The sequence below is a fragment of the Amphiprion ocellaris genome, chromosome 13 (assembly GCF_022539595.1).
Source record: "Amphiprion ocellaris isolate individual 3 ecotype Okinawa chromosome 13, ASM2253959v1, whole genome shotgun sequence".
Classification (NCBI taxonomy): Eukaryota; Metazoa; Chordata; class Actinopteri; family Pomacentridae; genus Amphiprion; species Amphiprion ocellaris.
Window position 1 is genome coordinate 33488041 of NC_072778.1, and position 23658 is coordinate 33511698.

The 23658-nt window shown below is 41.3% G+C and overlaps 1 protein-coding gene across 4 annotated transcripts in view; it reads right to left on the reverse strand.

The window, feature by feature from the left end:
* The window catches only part of gria1a (glutamate receptor, ionotropic, AMPA 1a), a 71874-nt gene extending 54011 nt beyond the window's left edge, over positions 1-17863 (reverse strand). Inside the window, exons 1-2 of one of the 4 annotated variants that reach the window (XM_023298196.3) lie at positions 17193-17857; positions 16903-17037 (exon numbers count right to left, since the gene is read on the reverse strand). In XM_023298196.3, coding sequence (XP_023153964.1) covers positions 16903-17037; positions 17193-17280 — 223 coding nt within the window. In that variant the 5' untranslated portion in view covers positions 17281-17857. Of the gene's footprint in view, positions 1-16902; positions 17038-17192 lie in introns of all 4 variants that reach the window. The other 3 variants (XM_023298194.3, XM_035942861.2, XM_023298195.3) reach the window with 3 other exon arrangements.
* Positions 17864-23658: the final 5795 nt, after the last annotated feature.

Genomic DNA, 23658 nt, shown 5'->3' on the forward strand with positions numbered 1-23658 from the left:
GGCCCATACCCAAAACGCCTAACCTGTCACAGACCTGCACCCTCTGGGCAGGCACGTGTGTGTGACGGAGATAGAGGGAGAGTGGAAAAAAAAAAAAAAAAAATCTGTGGTATCACATAAAAATACATGCACACACACACACACGAACATACACACACATATGCAGCCTCTAGTGCTCCAAAAGCCTGGTGACTCACCCCTACTTAAAGCAAGCCCTGAAATAGACATTTTGCGCCTCACCACACTGACTCAGTAACAGAACTATCTTTCCTTCATGGTCTGCACATGCTCTCACTAGTAAATGGACACTCTCTCAGATACTGCTTTCCACTAGCACGCATTATATATCCCCTCCTCCTCCACCCCCACCCCACCCTTACAATTTTCTAGGGCCAATTTCAGCGGTGTCCTCCGTGTTCTGCCTGGATAAAAAGGTAATGAGAGCTTGTTTGACTTTTTGTGCAGCGTCCCATTACTCTGCCCTACAGCAGGTTACCATGTTTCACTGACTCATTTCTCATACCTACAGTACCTGTGTTTGACAGAAAGGAAAATAAAATACAGCACACGCAGACACCCCTGCTCCGAGCTGGCAACGCGACCGTGTGCTCGTCTGACTGGACACGAGTATGAAACAGAACATCAGTGCGACTCAGCGGTCTCGGATCAGATTACGGTATAGAGCGGCAGCACATCGAGAGTGTTTGCGTGCGAGCAGCTTGTTAGTGTTGCTCCACATGTGTGATGACATTGGAGGCAGGGCTGAGAGACCTGAAGTGATCTTGAAGACCCCAGCAACACCTGTCCACCCTGGCACTCCATATCTCCTCACCACAGTTACAGCTGCCATGGCGGCATGACTGAGGTTGCCCCGGCAACAGTCTGTTTCGCTGGCAGGGATTACAGTGGCTCAGAGCTGCTAAAGGACTTTTTGGAAGATGGAGTGGGAATTGTGAGTGTTTGGACATTTTGTCATAATTAGGTTTCCCCTCAAGGAATTAGCAAATTTGCAAAACTGAATTGGCTTCACAAAATCCTCAGATAATTTCTGAAATAATGGAAGATTTGCAGCACAGTTCCACTGCAACGCATTTTTATTTACACTCAAAACTAGTAAGGAATCATTTCCAAGAAGTATGTTCCATGATTGTAATGGATGACGGGGGACCATGAAATGGAGGCAAAGCTGTGTTTTCATTTTAAAGCTCATTTTTTCTTTGGTTGTAAACAAATCACTACAGTTACAACATCTTTAGCTGGGGCTCTGCTGTTGATATCTTTACCTACAGTTTAAACCTCGGAATTTTAAACAGTTTGGGGGCATTTTTCACACTGCTAGTCACTATGGGCTCATTTTTCACTGCAATATAAAGTCCTGCACCTCTATGGAAACAGCACAACCATAGTAAGAAGTGGAGAAAGCTGAATGAAGTTTTGTGTGTAGTATGACATTACTATGATTCCATAAATCATTTAAAAGAACAGAATTTCTTTGACTATTTAATTTACAAAACAAATAAAAAAATCAATCAATATGTCTGCAAATTTTTTCAAGCACCCACAGGTGTCACAACACAGGGAAAAAATGTTTGACTCTACATACTGTAGATATGTTACTACTTACATTCTTAATTTGCTTCTATACATTTCTGTCGTCTGCCAAGTGTACATAGCCTGCAGTTCAGCTGAAAAGTCTCAGAATTTTTGTCACAGGAGTGTTGGCCACAGCTGTCATGACTTCTCAGTTATGCTCACGAAAAAATAGGTTTGCATTTTTTACTGAATCTGGTTAGACCAATGGTTTATTTTAAGTGAATTTCTATACTAAAGGAGATTTTGATAAATTAGCAAAATCTTAAGCTTAGATCTGGTTAAACAAATGGCACATAACAGATGAATTGTTCAAACACTGTTAAGAGGTTAAAATCTGATGATTCTGTTTTCACAGTGCCTAGCTCTGATAAATGGTGACATTTTGGTGAGTTTGTAGTGACAACATGCCTTTTAAACCCAAGAGTCCTCGACAAAATTCTTCGACATATGAGGACAAAAGCAGGAAAATTCCCTGGAACTGCCTCCTGAATTGAGCTTCTCACCCGCTGCAAACTTTTACTCTGAACGAATGAGTTCATGTGCATTTGTTGTGTCCAAAGAGTTTGGGGCCGCAAGAAAAGTGAGAAGAAGCTCCGATTCTAAAGGGACTGATACAAACACAACAGGAGGAGCTGTCAGAAGCAACTCACGCAACTCACGTCTTCCCTGTTCTCTGTTTCCTGTGCCCTGCAGCTGTTCCTCTGCTTAGCATGAGACAAATATCAAACGACAGACGTGTCTGTGCCGGCTGCACAAAGAGGGCATGTTTGTGACAGTAGCTCCTGCATCTGAAGCTGTGGATGATGGGAGGGCTTCTAACGGGGAGCGTTAGGCAATGCCGCATTCTTCATACTGGGCATAAATGTTTAAGTTTGAGTCGACGAATAAATAAAACATCGCATTGAACAGCCTTTTTAAAGCATCAAAGGGCATTTTTTAAGTTTGATGAATGAAAACAACCTTAATTTTTGACAGAATTGGGAATCAAACAAAACACTTTATGAACGTGTGCTCGGCAAAGATCCACTTGATATCAAAGTTCATTGCCAGGATTTTTATATTTATTTAAATGCAGGTCAGCTATATCGGCAAAAGAGAGGTGTCAACATGCCCTTGAGCATGGTATTTGCCTCCTAACCTGAGCAGAGGACTGCAGTTTTCCAGAGCCTCTCCTCTGAGTGTGCACGTGATTCTTTTTTCTGTAGCTCTGATTGTCTTGACATGTCAGAAATAAATAAATCAATGCAGTTGAATTGAATTGTACCAAAAGCACTCACAAGTGTATTTTTAGGGGCTCACACAAATGGTTTTGCTAGAATCAATAGAAGAAAAGTCTTTCAAAGCACGGTCCCTAATGCACATTCAACAAGACGTGTACTCATGAATTCACTGTGACCGCATGCAAACTGCACGTTCCTGTGACATTCTCTATATTACAATATCTGCCTCCATAAACACACCCACACACACAGAAGGAATACAAGCTTTCTACTATTCTGCTCCCCTGGGACCTGCATGCTATTATGCTGTGCTACATTAAGGTCAGCGGCATAGAGGGAATGTTACCGCAGCAGGAAGCCGGGTTCAGCTGGAGGGAGCGTACTGATTGGAGGGTTCTTGTTCAGTCATCCATAAAGATCTGGTTTTTTGATAGAGCCCCACTACCGAGGACTGACATGCCAGGTGACTCCGCCAAATAGGACACCCGATTAAGTTGCTCATCTTATCCACGGATCCATCGTGCACAATTTTCAACTGTGTGTTCTTTTTTGTCAAACCAAAGAAATCTGTTTTCCAATGCTACAAAATCATCTCTTTTTCCTCTCGGCATCGCTGGGCAAAGACTGTTAACAATGAGCTGCCAAATTCAGCCCAGTTATCCTCCACCTCAGCATAACCCCACTAGAATGATTCCCACAGTCGCATTCCACCTTCATACAGTGAGCCTCAGTCCTACAACTGCACCCGGGTTTGTAACGTCCATCCAGTGTCACATTTACACCACAAGGCCACAGCTTTCACACTAATGCCAGAGGAGGTCAAATCTGCTTTCTTCAGTCAATACTGGTTAAAAAACAGGACATGGAGTGGAAAACAAAGGACACATTATTAAAGGAATGTGACTTACATGTATTTTTAGTCTCATCAGTCGTATATTTTACATTATTTAATGGATAATTTAATCAATTTAAAAGAAATATTTGTTGCTGTTTACCACAACCTGATCTGATAACTTTAAAAGGATTGCCTTTTCCAACACACTGAAAAAGAAAAACCACAGAAAGGTTTTTTGTCCTTTAGTCATGCTAGCGGCAAGGTACAGTTTTTAGTGATCATCTGATTTTGCCCATAATGCCAGCAGCAGGTCTAAATTTTCACTTATTCTGATGAAACATCGGCACATTGAATGGCTTTCCCATCAACATTAGGTAGACATTGTGTTTAGTGCTAATTATCAAATGTTAAAAATTTCAACATTCAGGGCTAAGGTGGCGAAAAGAGCAAATATTACAGCTGCATAGCATTTAAATAGCCTATATTTTGTCCTATGCATCTTTAGAATTCAAAATTTGGAGAATACTTTAGTGGGGAAAAAGCAACAAAAAACTTTTTCACCTCTTTTCTCACCTTAGCCTCTGTATTTTTAAGCTCTGCTGATTGAAAACTTTAACCTGCCCTGACTGGCCAGCTGGTGAAAGTGAGGTAAATTTGTTTTTCATGTACTGTAACCCCAGATATGTAAGAAAAAGCAGAAAGGCAAAGCTCTAGAAGAATTGGTTCTAGCGAGGAAATGATGTCAGACTGCGAGGTAGCTGCTCATTCTCTGTTTGAGGGTTTGCCAGACTAGCTGCTGGGCAGATGTGTTACATACTTATGTAAAAGAACAAAAGCTTGGACTTCAAATAAGGTGTTATGGACAGGTAAGGAGCTCAATTTTCTGTGGGAAATAATAACTCTCTTTGGTGTGGACCTGAGACTTTTTACATGCACAAAACACCAATAAAAAGGAAACAACTCAGGATATGGGTGAACTGAGTACAGCCTCACAGAGTATATATGGATCTGTGAGATCTATAAAAGTTCTTTTTCATTTATTTTCAGTTGATTTGTGGACAGATAAATCCACTTCATGAACTTTAAGCAAGTATTTCAATTCTACTATATTACAAGAAACAGTCTTTTGTCTCTCGGACATTATTATTCACTACAGTCATCAACTTTAGAATATTATCTTATACAAGTAAAGATATATTTATGTGTTTGATTTATTATATTCTACAAAGGTGAACTGTAAATGTAAAATGTTTTATTGCCTTTTGTCACAACTGTAACAGCACAATCTGTATAGGTGACTGCATTAACTGTTGCACATATGAGCTTACAGCACCAGAGACCTTTGTTACATGTCATTTCCTGCCATCTTTCTAATTATGGCCATGTGAAAAATGCATAGCAATACAATCTTATCATCAAAAACAGTGATATTTACTGTAGTAGCTGGACTAACATGAACTAAAGTGAACCATTCCATCATGTATATTAGGACAATTATGACATCAAATTGCTGAGAAGAGACTAACAACAAAGTGAGTCGCTGTTGGCAAGATTGCAGATCCATGGTAATGCTGATGTTTAAACTTGTTAAATTGTCAGTTTTGTGATTTTTATTCCAGCTATGTCATATTTGAATTTTGATTGCTGTGGCTGGGTGAAATGGTTTTTGGTGACTGTGCGTGAGAGTATTCTAGAAGTTTAGCTCACAAAAGGCCACCATGACAGAGACTACTGTCGTAATTAATGGTTTCTGGCCAGGGTTTATATGCAGATACTGAGTCTGTGTACAGATTATCAACATTCGTGTAGCCGTGTGGTGTACAGGGTACAGGAAATGCACAGTAAAAATCCGAGAAAACTGTTTTTCAAGTGATTCTTATGCACGGTTTGACAATTTCTCAAAGGTATATTCATTCATTCTAAAGCCAAAAATCATTTTCGTATTGAAAATCTGTGATTTTTACAAGAAAAATATGCAAAGTTAAAAATAACCATTCATAACACTTGACATAACATAGGATTAACAGTAGACTCTTGTAATTTAAAACTTAATTAGTAGATGTACGACTATATTTTCATATGTATCTAATAAAACCCAACTAAAAACAATGCTGCATTATTACTCCTGATTATTTGTCTCATGTTTATATATAATTTCATTGTGTATATAAACATCCTGCATCCAACAGAAAAAAATAAATCCAACAAAAAACTGGAACTACACTACATTTGCTCGAAACTGCACTTTTCTTATGGTAAATTATAGTATTTCTATGAGGTGCGCTTTTTCATACATCGTACAATAAGACTGATAACCCCAAGAAATGCTATTGTATGCTTTCTGCATTTAGTTTCAGGTGTTCTTTTGAAAGGAGAGCGGGATGACAGAAGCACAGATTGTTGTCACATCAAGCGGTAATATGCACCATCTCCACAAGGGTGAAGGGTCACTCAATCAACCACAGAGCACTTTGAAAGGAAATAAACACATCTGACACCAGACACTGGAAGATGCACACAGTTATCCTCCACTCAGCCACCCATGGCTAATAACTGCCAGATAATGCGTGTAATAAAAACAGAGAGCATGTTGTGGTCCCTCTGGTCCCATCCATCTTCTAGAGAGCTAATCAGCTATGTTAATGAAAGGTCGAATAAAAGAAGTCAATAACCGATTTACTCACACGCATGCTGTGTACAAGCGCTGACGAGTAGCTTTCCCCCCCAAGGGTGCACATACACCCACCTCAACACCCATCTGAATGAAAAAAAAAAGGGCCTCGCTGGTTTCGAAAGCGAGTGTCTCACACAGCTTGTGCTTGTGAAGAATCCCTCAGGTGATGGGTGGGGGTGGCCCTCCAACACGGCATGACTCACACAGCGCAATCAATCTCCTTCTGTGCAGAGGACAGGGACCCAGGGGACCGAAACGCAGCTCCAGCCAGGATCTGCATGAGATTCTCCAGACATGACTGAGTAGGAGGGTTTTACTGTGGGAGCAGGTTTCACTGGGATCTCCTGCAAAAGACTTTCAAATCTGTTCTAGAGATTCATGCCAACCTATGCGTCCAGGGATATAATGTATCAGTGTAGTGGAAAGAGCGTATTTCATGCATGCATATTCTAGCAGGATACCGAGGCAGGTTTTAGAGGGTTTTTTTAGGAGGGGGGCCTGGTTTTGCTTCGCTGCCTTCCCATCTCTCTAGAGTACCCATATGCCCCATGGTGCGTTGTGCTCCAGAGAGGTGCGCTCGCTGTTCCCTGGTATAAACAGCTTTAGCTCTTCAAGCTCAAGTGAGATTTACTGCCTGTGCAAAAGCAATAAAACAGTGTTTATGTCACTGTTGTTTCCAGTGAATGTAGCAAAAAAAAAGAAGAGGCAAGCAAGGGGACAAGAAGACAGAGGAGAAAAAGTAATAGGAGAGTCAACGACAAAATGGAGAAAGAAAATGAAGAAAACTGAAAATGAATGTAGACATGAAGGCGCTGAACTCTTAAGCTTCACCCGCTGGGGAATAACAGTGATCTGAGCAGCTGACCAATCAAACAGTCCTTAGATTGTAAGTTAGGGATCATTGCATACTCATGAGAGACTACATTAGTTGAAAAGGAGGGGTAATGGAAGGTTAATAAGGATGAGCCAAAAAAGCAAGAGTCTTGAAAATGTAAGTGACGGCAGACAGAAGGTGAAAAAAAACAGAATCATTAGTGCCTGTGAGAGGAGATGATAGGGAGAATATTGCGAACAAAGAGAACAGATGCCAGCCTAGCAGTGGGAAACACAAGGACCACACAGCGAAATCTAGATCACTCCTATTTCCTCTAAGTAATAAAACAATGGCACCGCATCGCCTCATTAAATGGGTAATCGAGGGTGTGAGAACACTCCCCTCAGCTCCGAACATCTCTCTCTCTTCTTGTGTCGCACTCTCTAACCCTCTCACGCTAGGCCGTCGTCTCTCCTCCTCACTGTTTCGTACCATGTTTCCAATTTGGTTTGCTGTGGAGCCCTTGCCGCCTGCTGAATAAATGCTTACCTGGGCAACGGGTCAGAAACGCAGCCCAGACCAGCTCCTGTCAGGGGGTATGGAAACTCCAATTATCTCCTTAACAATCATCCCATCGCAATTATCTCCCCATCTGCGTATCAGTGTCGACAGGTGCAGAGGGACGGTCGCGCTCACACACTTTCATTTCTCTGACAGAGCAAGTGATGGAGGTGGATATGTGGAGCAAGAACAGCCAAACACACAACCTGCATGCTAATTTGGCAGGAACCCCTGTATAAATTAACAATGGTCTTCAGCAAATTCCAGCCAAGCTACAGGGAGCTGAGGACCTGAACAGAATTTGTGCCAGAAATCCTGCATTCATTTCCTTACAACTAGCTAAAGCTGCAAAAAAGAAGCTATTGTTACTGGTAATGATTTTTGTGATTATTCAGTTATTCCAAATGTTGAGAAAATGTCTCGTGACCCTGAGGTGATCTCCTCCAATACCTTGTTTTGTTCAGCAAACAGTCCAAAACCCCAAGATGCTCCATTTAAAATAATGAAAAGCAGAAGTTCACTCATTTCAGGAGCCGAGCTCAGCAAACATTTGGCACTTTTGCTCGGAAAATGAATAATGGATTATTGCAATCAGTGAATTTTCTGTCACTCATGTCAGTCACTCAGCAATTCACTACAACTAACAGATATTAGAACAAATCTGCAGTATTTTTTTTTTTTTGGAAAATGCATAGATTAAATCCTCTATGCTGGTGTTATCTACTTTTCCATCTCACTATTACTTAAATTATATGGAGGTGACTTACAAAATGATTCATATTCATACGAGGAACAACTTATTCAACTCAAGAGTTTAGGGTGCATTTTATAGCCTTTCTAAACCTAAAATACAAAAGCAAAAGTGTAAGGAATGAAATAAAAAGGATGATACTGCCACATAACCTGGAAATGTAACACTCAATATTCTTTAAATGTTAGATTTATATTGACAAGGGAAAATGCAATGCATTTCACAAACTAGGAGACACTGCTTGACTCAGCACCACCCTCTGCTCAGCTGTGATTCTTACTCTGCTGCAGGTGCTGCAGACTATGCTCAGAGTGTGGTAAACAGTGGAGTCCATGCACGTTCTGCTGGGCACGCTGTGTGATGACATAGTTTCTATAGCTCTATTTTTTATGCATTGCATTGTGGCTCTAGTAATAAATGGGTGCGAAACGTAGTGGAGGCAGTAGAGAATAACAGTAACACATGAGATGGTGGGGGAAGTGCTGTAGCAGCAACATCCATATCCAGAGTTGTTTAGTTTAGTTGGTAAATCTGTAATAAGATGTTTTGATACATTTTACTGTGTGCAATGCATCTTCACACACAACGTTCACAAAGGCTGATGTTAGCTTGGTTAGGTTAATGCAGCGATAATGTAGCTCATATAGTAAGCTGGATCCTGTACATAACATTAGTAGGCCGCCGTCAATCTCTTTCATCCATTTTCTATACATGGCTTAATCTTCATTAGGGTTGCGGGGGGTTGGAGTGTATCCCAGCTGACTTAGGGTGAAGGCAGGGGACACCCTGGACAGGTAACAGTCTGTCACAAGACTACATATACAGACAAACAATCATACTCACATTGTCAATAACATTCAGTCTTTCAAAAAATAAAGTCTGTGCAGCAGATTGCTGTTTAATTAACATTGATGATTTGGTGGTTTTTCTTGTTCTGTTGTTTTTTGGTATCAAATTTGGTGTCATGAGTCAAGGGCTTTGCAATGTCTGTAGTATCGATACAGATAGTCATCAGTACTATATACTGGAGAAACATGTGTGTAGTGCATCATGAACTGAATATCATTCCATTTTTTGGGAGGTTATAGATTACATTACAAAAAGGCCCTTCAGGATTGAAACCAATCAATTATACTGATAATATCAATTACATTGATTTTTATTTGCAGGATCCACTTATTATTGGCTTTGTCATTTATTTTATCCAATATTCTGCATTTTTTCTACTTTAAAAAAAACTAATTCCCACTAAAATCAATTAATTGAAAAGTGCGATATTGACTTGAACAATGTGCTCTGAATCCATCGTGTCTGATTGGGTTGCACGTCCCACATAACAGCCAATGAAATATGCTGAAAAGCTCAAAATACGTAAAACATCAAAATATTTTAATGAAGTTCTGCATTAAAGTTTGCGTTACTCTAAATTGTGACAGCAAGATTTCAGTTTTCCATCAAATGTGCATGAGCTCCAAATATCAGTTGTTGGCATCCTTGATTACTAATAATTGGAAAAAAGACAAACAAAAACCACCCAAAAACAACACAAAAATTGGTCAAGTTCTAATTCAGTTGATACGACATTACAATACAGCTGTTCTACTCGATGTGTTTTATTACAGGTACAGAAGTTAATGCACCAGCTGATAAAAGGGAATAGACACTTAAACATAATCTGTGCTAGTAGACACATTTGTATTGTCTCGTTGGACACAGTGTCTTGATGTGCACACATAATTCCACAATATGCGTGCTTATTTTTCTGTTTTGTTCTTTGTCTTGTTTGTTTCTCCAACTTTCAGCAACTGTTGCAGGTCTGGCGTCAGTCATTCAGCATGGTGAGCATCTGTGCGACCGTGCCGTCAACAACAGCAGTCTTGTCACCATAAGAGCAGTCGCACTATGTCACACTGTTGAATATGCTTGTAGGCTTTGTTCCTCATTAAAGTACACAGAAGCTCCTGAGATGTGCTGTATGACAAAAGAGGGACTCTGCTTCTGCCTTTGCTGCAAAAACATGACAGCTGCCATCACCAGGCGCTCTTCCCTCCACCCCGCCGCACAAATCCTGGTCCTCATCTCCGAACACATTGTTTTCTAATTGCCAGCCCCACACGTCTCAGCTCAGACCTCTACATCCCAGCTGCCACTACCTCCAGAGACGACAGATTTGTTTTAAATTCTTGGTGAGCTCGTATGAATACAGAAGAGGATTTGGAGCAGGCGTAGAAAGACAGGGGAGAACAAACAGAAAGAGAGTGGACACAGGTATCAGTGATGTGTGTGTTTTTGAGCCACACAAGATCTGTGATGAAGACCGGTTTATTCTCCTCATCGGAGATTACCCAAACCTCAAAGCTCAAAGCTCTGGACGGCCGTTGGGGTAACTTTGATGTGGTGAGGGGCTCTTAGAAAATGGTCATATGAGGGTGAGGAGATTAAATGACACGTTTCTTATTCCCTCTTTCCTTGCCATTTCTCTCCTGCCCCATGTGCACATTCTGTCATTTTGCAAAGCAACACAAACACACAGAAACATTCTCCATCCATCCTTCTGCTCCACACTCTATCACTCTGCTGCTTGGGGAGAAGTTTTGGCTGATCTACATTGATTGCTATGGGCCATTCCCTTTCTCTGGCACTCTGGAGCAAAAAGAAAAAAAAAACGAATCTAAGGCTTCTCATTCATCAAACCAGCACCTGCCAGACTCTTGCCCAAGAGAACTACCGTCAGTTTCTGTTCTTTTTTCCTCTCCATTTTCTTTGTTTTTTTTCCCCTCAACAAATAACTGTCAGATTCCAAACAGTCAAGAGGGAGCGGTGACTTGCTGTCCGTCTGCCTTTTACAATAACACATCGAACACTTGGCAATCCCTCTGAACATGCATGCAGTCGAAGTCCGTCGCCACAGCTGTACCTCAGTGACTGACACAGTGGCCACACAATAAAATACAACACCCCAGAGCCTCAGTGACACCAGCCTCTGGGCCTGAAACTGCAGCTTAACCCCCACCGCATACCACACACCCACACCCTCTTCCACTTAATGCTTTCACCCCATCTGAGACACTCCGTTCTGGGGTGTTTTGTTTGCCCCCGGAGGTGGAAAGAGAGCAGCAAAAAGGGGCGCATTGAAGGGAACACGGAAATAAAAGGTCTCCCGGAGACAGACATTTCTGTTTTTTTGTCACTTACTCCAGGCAGATCCTATAGAAGGGTGAAATATTTTTGAGCATTGCAGTGCTTAACAGAGTTATTTTAATTCTCTTTTTTCTGCCGGGTTATTATTACATATTTATGCTTATAACTCCATGGAGTGATAGCTTTGGATGTGCTGCATTGAATAATACATTAAATGCATCTGCTCAAGCTCTGTCTCTTGTTAGCTATTGTGTCTGTGTGAAAGTGTGTGACCGCAAATTTTCACAAAGCAGTCTCACATGCTGGCACACAGTTCTGTTTGGTAGTCAGACCACGACACGACACACTGATGGGGAAAACTTAACCCAGGTGAATGTTGCAATAGATGCACATGTGAACACAACATGAGGGCAACTATTTTCTCATGCATGTTAATGACATAGTTCCTATTCATGACAATGTGAGTTTTATCCTTCATTTTTTTTGCTTTAGCATCACGCTTAACTCATTAAGGTACTGCTACAGTGAAGTCTAAAAGGCTTTTTAAATAACCTACAGTTTCGGAAGGTTATATATAACAATGCTTACGGGTGTGAGGTTCAGGGTCCTGCAAAAGGTCGATGAATTTGAGAGGTCAAAGTATGATGATTGTCGGATTAGATAGAATCATCTCCTGCAGAAGAGGGTCCCTAAAATAATTTGAATAAAGTGGTATAAAGAAATCCCTCTCTGGTCGATCTGCTCTGCCTAGCAACACAAAGAAGCATCACCAACGGGTCACAAATAGACATTTTCCACGTTACAGGGTCACAAGCCAAAAAGGTTGGGAATTATTGATCTAAAATACTAGACTTCGCAGCAAGGCCAAATCAATTTTCTCTTTCAAATAGGTAAAGTTAAAGTGTCTTCCTTTTTATAACCTGCCTTACTGCCTCCCAGCACGTTTGTCCTTAGTCACCTTCAATGAAGACCCTGTTAGAGAGGATTTCATGTGTGACGTGATGCATGGAATGAAGTCAACCAAGCATGTCTACTTCAAAAGCCTGGGTTTCTGTCTTGATGTTTTTTGTTTTTAAGAGGCTGCTTGCAATTTCATGATTTGAAATTGAAATTGCAATTTCAAACATTTAGCAAATTGCAAAGGTTGCATTTCAGAATATGCAGCATATCTGACCCAGCGTTTTAACTGTGTCAATTCATGCCATCCTACCTGTTTAACACTCATGCCTTTAAAGGTTTCTCATGTGGTCATGATCCATTATATGTTTTGTATCTATTACACAGTGAATATTGAACTGAAGCAGGACCTTAAAATATCATATTGCTAATCAACTTGCACAATCAGTCAGAAAAAACAGATATTTTCCCCAAATCGTCAACCCTAGCTACCATCATATACAGCTTTACATGACCAGACTGCAAACTACAGCATCACTGTGCTCAGTATTTCCTGATTATCTACAGCCCACCTGTGACATCTCATCCTATTGCATTGCAGGCGGCTGTATGCTCCAAGGGCAAACGTGATTGCAGCCATATCGCCAATAAACACATCCAGCACAATGTAGGTATAGTTATATCTACAATGCTTATACACATTATTGACAGTGAACCTCACTGACATGAGTCCATTTCACAGCAGCGCAGGAGCTGATTTACCACCAACATTCGACCACCCCTGGACTTGACCTCTAGCTGTAGACTCTTTCTTTGACACAGACCTACATACATCCTTTCACCTGACAGTAATTCATATATCTGTCCTCCGGGCATGCCCAGAGGGGAAGCGCACCCCACCCCACCCCCATCTGTGCTGTATTGATCGGATGGGTAGGCCTCCGTGCAGCGCTCACTTCATTGATCATCGCTGCCTCATAGATCTTCCTGCAGTCCTCTTTAACTGACCCTCCGAGACCCGGCGAAATACTGCTGCCTACATCACAGTGACAACACAAATCGTCTTTTCCATGAACGCTAATTAGTCTTAATGAAAGGTTTATTATCAGGATGGCTGAACCGTACACAAAATCAAATGTGAGGCAGTGACGCGTGAAGCTAAACACACATCTAATTTTATAAATTGCACATCCTGAAACGTTACATTATGTTGCTAGGAGGAGTGTGCTGCAGACGGATATTTTTTAAAGCGCCAAAAATAGCCAAAGCTTAGCCTAAAACCTCACCACATGTGGGATATCAAAGAGAAAAGTAGATCGTATAGGCGTGAGCCTGCAGGGGCTTTGACATGAAGTGACGCCCGTATTATAAACCAAGTCAATAGCAGATTATGGTAATGTGATCTAACTGAGGGGGAACGGTGACTAATATTCTCCACGTACACACAGCATCCCTGCCGGTTATTTTTAACCACTGGAAACATGTAAAATGAGCCAGTCCACTCAACACACAGACACTTACAGACAAAGAGTCAGAATTCATAGTGATAAATGCTAATTCCACCACGTTTTTCCACTTGGTTCTTATCTCACCTCATTGTCTCCTCTTCCACCTTTGCCCTACTTCACCCAGCCCTCCCCCTCCCCATCAGCCGCCCAGGCCCAGATTCTCCAACTCTTCAGGCAGGTGCCAGCGAGTGTGTGTGAGCATGTATGTGTGTGGTGGGAGGACTCGCTTCTGAAGGAAGCGGCTAGTCATAAGAACCAGCTGATGAGTATCACCCTCATCCGGAGCTCCATTCATCGCTGTGCACAAGGGCCCATTCAGCCGGCTGCTTTTCACACTCGTGGACCCCAATGGGCCGGGGAACATTCCCACACTTACAGAGGTGAACTGTCACTCACTCAAGATATCCTTCACACATGCCAGAATCTGGGCATCCAGATGCAGACAAAGAATAGAAATCCAGGAATAGGGTTCTTTTTTTTTTACCCCTTCGATCTGACTCATTATAAACAAGCCCCGGAGCCCTTTCTATTTCCTCTGCAAACACTTCAGCATAGCCTACACAGCCAAATACTCTTTTAGAAGAAGTGACACGCAGCAGGAAGAGGCGTCATTTTCATTTCTGTCATCTCCCCTCCGCTGTGAATCTTTGTGACACGCTTGTACCACAGCCCACCATCATACCCATGGACTGCGGTGATGTGCATGACATGAGATGAGACAAATTTTTTTTACAGATGTCAAATTTGTGCAGGGATAGAACGAGTGCACCAAGAAAAATCACTGAATATCCTTTAGATGATGGTGACAGCATGTAGTTTAGCTTTTGTAAAATCTGAATCTTAATCAGTTTCAAGCAGTTTCCTGCAAACTTTTAGATGAGGATGTTGGTGTTGTTGATTTGTATGCTTGTGGGATTGTAAAATATTCATCTAGCAAGGAAAAAATCTATGCTTTTAATTGCTTTTGGACACAGGAAAAGCAGTTGTCAGAAAGTATGCCATGCTGCACATTAGTTATTTAAATTGTTCTTAAACAGTCTAGTGTAGCTGCTGCCTCTCCCCTGGCTGCAGGCTGTGACAAAGACACTAATGTATCCTCCCCATCACCACCATTCGCCTCCCTGCTGCTACAGGCTCCATGTTTGATCCACTGCAAACATTCACCGGCAGCCTGCCCCTCATATTCACATCACACTCCCTTCTGAGCAGGGGACAGTCTCTAATAATGAGGGCATCTTGGGTGTGTTTACATTTCATTACACAGCTCTGCCTGGAGCTCCAGCCCTAATGGCCGAGGGGCTCTGTGGGTGATGTTTGAGGTGTCGGCAGGGAACTTTTTCTTTTCCACTGCTTGTGTTGGATTGTTGAAGACACCTCTGGAGTGAACTGTGTGGTCTTCTGGACCAGAAGCAGCGTTATGCTAAATAATATATCTGCACTACATTCAGACAGATGAGGGTAACTATCCTTTAAGTGCTGGTTGAACATTCAGCAGCAGCCAACAGCGACTGTCTATAAATCTACACGAGTGCATAATGCTTCATTTCTGATCCAAGCTCGTAACTGAATCTCATAAGAACTGCTCCAACCACATTATGTTAAATCTCAGAATGTCATTACACTTGTATTCTGTGTCTTCATAAAACAACAGCTTTTGTTTTTCACCCCACCTCCCTCCTCCTTGTTTACGTCGCTGCACACCAGTGGAAATGGATAAAGATCAGTTTTAGAATTCCAGGGAGGTTTCAAAAGTGGGAATGCAACAACTGATGTCTGAAAGTAGAAATCAAATGTCTGTCACCGAGGCACCTGGCACACAGAGAGACGGAAAGACTCAGCTGTCAAAGGGTATCTCCTGGAAGTGTGCGACTTCACCGTGGTGAGAGTGAGCGAGCCACAGGCACATTCAGAGGAGTGGAGGGTTGGAATGAGAGGAAGGGAAAAAAACGCCTGAAAAGCCTCAAGGGCGACAAAATCTTGTCAGAATACAAAGAAGGGATAAGTGGAGGGTTAACAAAGAAGAAACAATTTGGGCTGACATTTCTTTTATGAAGCCCAGACATGGAGCTATTGTTTGGCTGGCATAATGACACACATTATCACCCACAGGAGAATGGCACCCCCACTGCTCGGACCAGAGACTCGCAATCATGACTTTTAAACTTCCTTGTTGACTATAAATATCGCATGCCAGTGCCATTTCCTTCAAATCCTTTTCATGAATTAATTGAACCTGCCCTCGGGTCTATCTGTGCATTCATATTAATACAATTAGAGAAAGATCAGCCTGAAGTCCTGAAAGTTGAAACAATTATTTTTTGTTGTTGTTGTTGCAAGTGTGCGTGCGTCTTTGTGCAGATTTTAAGGGTGGGAGTGTTGAATGGTGTGCGTTCTGCCAGGAGAAGATAATCGGATTGTGATCCGTGGCTAATTACAAATGCATTTAGAGTCGTTTTTCTCCTCTTTGTTCGCCCCGATCTGCGCTCTGGCTCTTTGTTTTCCACCTCGGCGTAAAGAAGGAAGAGGCGCACCGGGATGAGACGTTTTAAAATTCATATAGCTGTGAAAGCTGATGTTTTGTGACTGTAGGATTCCTGCCTCTGCTGTTGCTGCTGCTGCAGAGGTTGGCTTTAAATCCCCGTGGCTTCCCCGGAGCGCAAATCATGCAGCAATCATGCAGAGGAAAATAAGTCCTTTTCGCGGTCCCACGCAACAGTTAATAAGATAACCTACCAACACGCATTTTGTCACAAGGCCTAGAACACGATGCGTTTTTTCCCTCTCCTATGGAGTTAAAGCGCTCTTTGCAAAGTCGATCAACAGATTGAGTGGAAGTGGAGCAGCCTGGGCACACGGAATAAGGCACACACCAGCGATTATTACGCGTTTCCAGTGAGATTATACTTACAGGCATATGTCATGGAGAAGCTGTTCCCCATTTTGACCATATCCACCTGCGGCACCAGTTTGGGGATGTCCTGGTGGTGAGACAGGGCGAAGCGAAAAACCTCATATTCGTGCGATTCGGTTGGGAACAATCCTCCTGTTGAGCAGGCAAAAGAGTCAGGAGTTAATGTTGGAGTCGAACACAAAACACAGAAATTTCTGAAGATGAAAGACAATAAAGATCTAAAGTAGATTTATATATATTTTTTAGTGCTGAGACAAAAGGCTCTGCTGCGTGTGCTCCATTCTCACCTATATTGATGTTACTTGGAAAACTTGAGCTTGAACCCAAGCACATCCCCAGTAAACTGGTGTAGAGGATGGTGAAGCTTCGCTGCATATTTCCTTTTGCATTGGCGAAGGGAAAAAGAACCGAAATCCACGCATAGGTTTGGTCGGTGTGTGAAGTTAAATCCCCCGCTCCTCCGTTCCAGCTCCTATCGCCTCCCGTTAGAGCAGCATTTGCACCGACATCGATTCAGCGCCGAGACGATTATCGCAATGGCGAGAGAGGAGGCACCTTTCTCTCTCTTCTCTTTCCCCCCTCTCTCTGCTGATGCTCTCTTGTCCTTGGTTGCTGCTGTGTGGAACGGAGAATGACTTCAGCATTAGGCGCACTGCAAAAAAATATATCTTGGAATTGGAAAGCTTAATGACAATGTTGAATTCAATTACACCACCTCTCTAAATAGCAAGGTTTTCCTTTCAGATTGCGGCGAGATGACTCCACTTGTAATTCAAAAGAAAATCTGTGCTCTTTTTACAAGTGTCAGTGCAACAAGGCTGAACCGAGCGCAATACTCGAAATGGAAAAGGCATAAATGACCAGCATTCCTTCTAAACGCTGCTTTGCGCAAGAAACGAGCTTTTCATCCTACAGCAGGGTTTCATCTCTGAGAGGGAATTTGGACATTTTCACACTCATTAGCGTACTTGACTAACAACCTGGGAGATGTATATTCTTTGCAGTGTGCACCCTCAGAGCGCAGGTTCCCCAAAGAGACGCACGGGATTTCAGAGCTCTCCTTTGATTTCAGTGCGCTGCAAAAAATATCCACATGGAGCAAACTGCACGTTTGTAACATCGTTGCCATTTGGAAATAAATTCTTATTTTGGTCGTTGCTGTTTTAAATTTACCAAAAAAAAGCAACAAAAAGACAACTACATCTGTGCGTACATTTAGCATTATATAATTCAAAGGGATTTTAAGGATATAAGCAACACGCGAAGATGGAGTTTTGTGGGTCCGAATATGGATTGTGGAGCTAATATTTAAAACTTTTCATTCAGATTAAAACAATATCACGATTTGCTGGTTTAAAAGGAAAAAGAAAAGGGGATTTCTCTTAAAATCCCATGTTTAAGTTATTGTGGCAATCTGTTTTTTTAAGAATACAACCAGAAAATTAAGTCAAAATACTACTAAAGAGCATAAATTCAGGTTAAGTTGGTCAAGCTGCAAAGTTATTGGCATCCAGCTCAGAGTTCTCGCTATATGACCACTCAAGGAAACTTTTTGAATGTACTCAACTTGGACATTAGTCTTCAAAATGCTCCTCAAATGTGGAAATTTGATCTCCCCATGCTGATAAAAGACCACGTGGCAGAAAAGCTCCAGAACAGGTAAATGGACCCTCCTCTGAGGTTGTTTTTATTTCCTAGGTCAGGAATTAAATGAAATCTCTTTGTCATTCCACCATCCTGCAACAGGATGCAGATGGTTTTAGTCTGTGATTTATATCATCCATCCATCCATCCATTATCTATACACCGCTTAATCCTCACTAGGGTCACGGGGGGGGCTGGAGTCTATCCCAGCTGACTCAGGTGAAGGCAGGGGACACCCTAGACAGGTCACCAGTCTGTCACAGGGCTACATATATAGACAGGCTTGTCAGTGTGAGGAAGTGACAACAAGAAAAAATATTTTGAATTTACATCAAATTTAACTATTGCTACAAGTTGAATACAGCTCTGCCAGTCAGCCATTACTTGCTGGAAATGTTCATGAACATGTCTTTGCTTTGGGGATTGATCGATTCCTAACCTGGCCGAATGTCGTGGCCAATATTTGGCATTTTTGGTACATTTTCTGTATTTCTATCGACCTATTATTGGTAAATTAAATGTGCTACTTCACACCATGGTCTGAGAAATATCTCTCAAGAGGAGACTGCAAAAATTGAACAAGAAATACAATCCAATGCCACAAACCAGGAAATTAGCTTCTCTCACGGTAGCTAAGGCTATGCTAATGGCTAGCAGCTAACTTAGAAGGCAGCCACAGATTACCCTGAAACATCCATCCATCCATTATCTATACACCGCTTAATCCTCACTAGGGTCGCGGGGGGGGCTGGAGTCTATCCCAGCTGACTCAGGTGAAGGCAGGGGACACCCTAGACAGGTCACCAGTCTGTCACAGGACTACATACAAAGACAAACAATCACTCTCACATTCACACCTATGGGCAATTTAGAATGATCAATTAACCTCAGCATATTTTTGGACTGTGGGAGGAAGCCGGAGTACCCGGAGAAAACCCACGCATGCACAGGGAGAACATGCAAACTCCATGCAGAAAGATCCCGGGAAAGCCGGGACGTGAACCAGGGATCTTCTAGCTGCAAGGCGCAAGTGCTAACCACTACGCCACTGTGCAGCCCTGTGATTTATATCAGGTAAAAGAAATCCACAGCATTATCCTCTTCCATTTTCCAGCAGTGCCGCTTTAATTTGGCAAATTAAGCATCAAAATTAGCTTATAATTTGCACATTTATATACATTTAAAAGATACAGAGGTACAGCATCATTAAGATTTCATGTGTTTTGCAACAAAAATGGATCAACCCTTGTTCAGACAGAATTTACTATATTTTGCTACAACGGGACCCAAAACAAAGTATCACATATGCATAAAAATATGAATACATGAGAATTTCATATGTACTCAGAACTGGGATTCATTTTTTGTATTTTCACCCTCAAAAAAATGTTGGGAAGCTGTTTTAAGGATTCAGCACCTCCAAAAAATATAATTACCAGAGCCATGAAATTGGGTGAGGACACAGACAAAACTGTTCCCAGCAGATCCAGTTGATCAAATGGCTTCATCAGAAACCACATTTTGAATAAATAACTCTTGAAAATGGAAAAAAAAAAAACGTACAAAAGTTTCAAGTAAGGACATTTTCAACATGTCAGGTCTTCCAGTGTATGAAAACATGCCAAATTGTCCAAATTCTGACAAAATGTTTTACAGAACTTAGCTTTTGGTTCAAAATAACAAATAAGAAAACTCTGAACAAAATCTGAGAGAGTGGAGCATCACTGCTCTCTGAAATGCTGCAGACAGACCCAAATGAGAAAGCACTACATGACAACCTCTGGGAACAAGAAAAGCACTGCAGTACTCCACTAAGGCTGCTCAGTCGTTGTACCATTTCCGATGGCTGAAATCTTGAAAGAATTTGTGGTAGAAATCGTGGCACCATAGAATGTGGCCATTTATTATACAATATATATATATATATTATTAATATATATATATTATGTACCCACAAACAAACTGACCTTTTGGTGAGCACAGGCGTGTGTTATGCATGTGTATGTTATGTACAGATACCGAAACGCGTGACCTAAATATGTAGCAGGTGGCGGGAATTGATGGGACTCAGAAACACCCCCACAATTTAATCAATTGTTCCTGTATGATTTCTGAAGGAAAAGTCCAGATAAGTCTGCAACGGGCGATTTTTAGAAGGATCACAATCATGTGATCATCAGCAGGCAGCTGATGTAGCGTTCACTTGTTGTCATAGTTACAGTGACACCGTGCTGCTATCTGGCAATGACATAGAAATCTTTAACAAATCTGTAGATCCAGACTATCGCTGCCAAAGTCTAATCAGTTGGTCCTTGTGTCATTTCTGACCTTCGCTGAAAATGTAATATAAATCCGTTAGTCCGTTTTTGAGTAATGTTCCTAACAGACAAATAGACAGACAGACAAACCAACGCTGATCATCACGTAGCTCTGCCAAGGCTCTGCCTGCTTCATGGAGCCATAAAGATATGGAGCCAACGTGGAAGTGCCAAAAATTGCAATTCCACAAATGGCCACTTGAGGCTGTCACCCAAATCATGTTAATCCTTGTCGACCACCACCTTAAAATGTCCAGTTTTACAGGAAAAACAGAACAAAAACAAACAAAAAAAACCCCCTGTTTACAGCCAGGTATAAAACATGGTTTTGATCTTTGCAGCTAATTTTCTCATTTATTACAACTGTACAGGGATGAATTTTTACATAACTCACCTGTTAAAACTGTACTATAGCTCAAAGTTATTCATAATTAGCCATTTGGTAATTTTTGAGTAAATAGGTGCTTCCATAGGACAGTCCATGGGCTGCCTTGGCTCCACAAACTCCATTTCTTTGACCATTTTTGGATGATTGAGGCTAAGTGTAGTCTGACTCACTGAATGTAAATGGTTGGTATTAACCTCTAGTCACTCATTTCAGCCAGCTTTCTCCTCTCCTGCTGGCTGAATGCTACCATTCCCATCATACACTCCACTACACGGAACAAAAATGTCTCAGCTAGCAATCTACCCCACTGACAATTTCAAGTTGTACCCATAGACTGTACAGTCTATGGTTTTACCAAGGATTTGGATAATACAGTGACTCCGCCTTGCTTGATTATTATTAATTTATTTTAATGTCAGAGCTCTTCTCCCTGCATGCACATGTTCCTCCAAAACAATTCCACACATCACTATTTTAAAGGGAACACGGAAGTTGTATACTTCACTTAGCTTCATCTAGGACAGCTGAGATTGCTTTAAAGAAATACAGACAGGCTATAGCATTTCCCCCCCTATAGCAGAATAATACTGAGGTACAGCCAGATCGTTATGTACTTCAGAAAGGGCCGACTAAATGAGACAGTTAGAGTCAATACATCTGACTTTGAAACTGCTGTTCAGGAAATTGGTTGTTGTAACAGAGGGTTAACCCATCCTTATATTAATGGACAATAAAGTTACCATGTATGCTTTCAAATTCTTCAGAAATATAGTCAAAATTGCATGAACACATCATCATTTTACAGCTTTATCTGCATGTGCTTGATATTGAATGACATCTTACTGTAAAACATCATCATATAATATGTAAAAAATATTACATAAGTATTTCCACTTTAGATGTCAGAGGACTTATGCCAGATCAAGTTATGCTTTCTTTAGTTTTTGCAGAATTATATGATAAAAAAGTATAAATGGAAATTACTGCACTTCGCTTGCCACCTGAGGAATCTTTTCTTAATTGCTGGAAGCTAAGAACATACTAAATTGCAAGTAAAATTCTCAGTTTTGGAAGTGTCAAATCCGAGACAACACACTCTGAAAATGGGCTTAATACTGCCAGAATTTCTTCATTCAACACATTTGATTTAATATGAATTTTTAGAATTCTAAATGAGAAAGAGGACTTGTGCTTTGTGTGGCTCCCCTCAACCTCTCACGCAGTGCAGGACTGGCAAGCAGCTGATAAGGGGGGTTATGATTTAAACCATGTATTTACAGACAGCTACAGCCAATTATTTCCTGGAAAAGAGGTACATGGCCCCGTGCTTTTGTACACAGTGCAGAATTAACCAACACCGGTGATATTCGCAGTCAGATTGATAGCAAACCACACTATGCTGAGATGCCCCGGTGCTTGTTTGGAAAATGAAGTGGTAAATCTTGCCTTTGACACAATTAGAATTAGGTATGAGCTCATTTATCACACCAAGTGAGAGTATTTTCTTAAGTTAAAATCGCTTTCCCCACTTATTGTTTCCAAAGTATGAAGGCAGGCACTAACGTATTTCTCCCAGAAAATGAAATTTGCAAGATTAGACTTTTACACTGAATTAGATTTCCAGTGTTTCCAATTTGGCAGAAACATTTCTTGAAAAAAAAAAAAAAAAATCCAACTGACTACCTCTTGCTGCACTACACACGAGAAATAGAAATGCAGGGAGTAAAAGGTTATCTAATTTATGAATGATGGATGTCTTATAGATATAGGCAGAATGGTCCATTTCCTTCACCTTTGTCCAAAATGATGAGGCTTACCAGGCTTTCATTACATTCTTTAATTTTTTTCACATCTTTTATTCTCTGTGTGCAAGAAGACATTTGATTTGTGCATATTTCCACTCTATTTCTTAGCTTTAATTTCAGTGTTTCCACGCGCTTCGTTCTACGTGTTTGCCCCATGTGTATTGAGTGCCATGCAGTCTTTTTTAAAAATCCTGATGAATGCAAACAGATCTTAAAATAGCATTCGTAATGATGGGTAACTATTCTATGGTGCTAAGAAGAGGAATAACAACTACAGATGTAATTGCTTGTTGGTATTATGTTGTTAAAAATAGCCTGTCATCATCATCAGGCAGACTCTATGTAACAGAAAGAAGGAAATACACTGTCTTTTTTGTTCCTAAAGATGTCTCCATCATAGATCATAATGTGAGTGTCTGTCTGGGGGTTTTTAATAGAAGTCTATGTGAAGAGTATAATGAGGCTAATCCATCAAAATCTGCTGGTTCCACTCCAGTTTGAGTGTGGAGGGGGGGAAAAATAAAAACTTCCATGTATGTTATTGCTATAATTGAGCCAACCACACTTGTGCTGTCAACAACTTGCGTGCGTCACACTG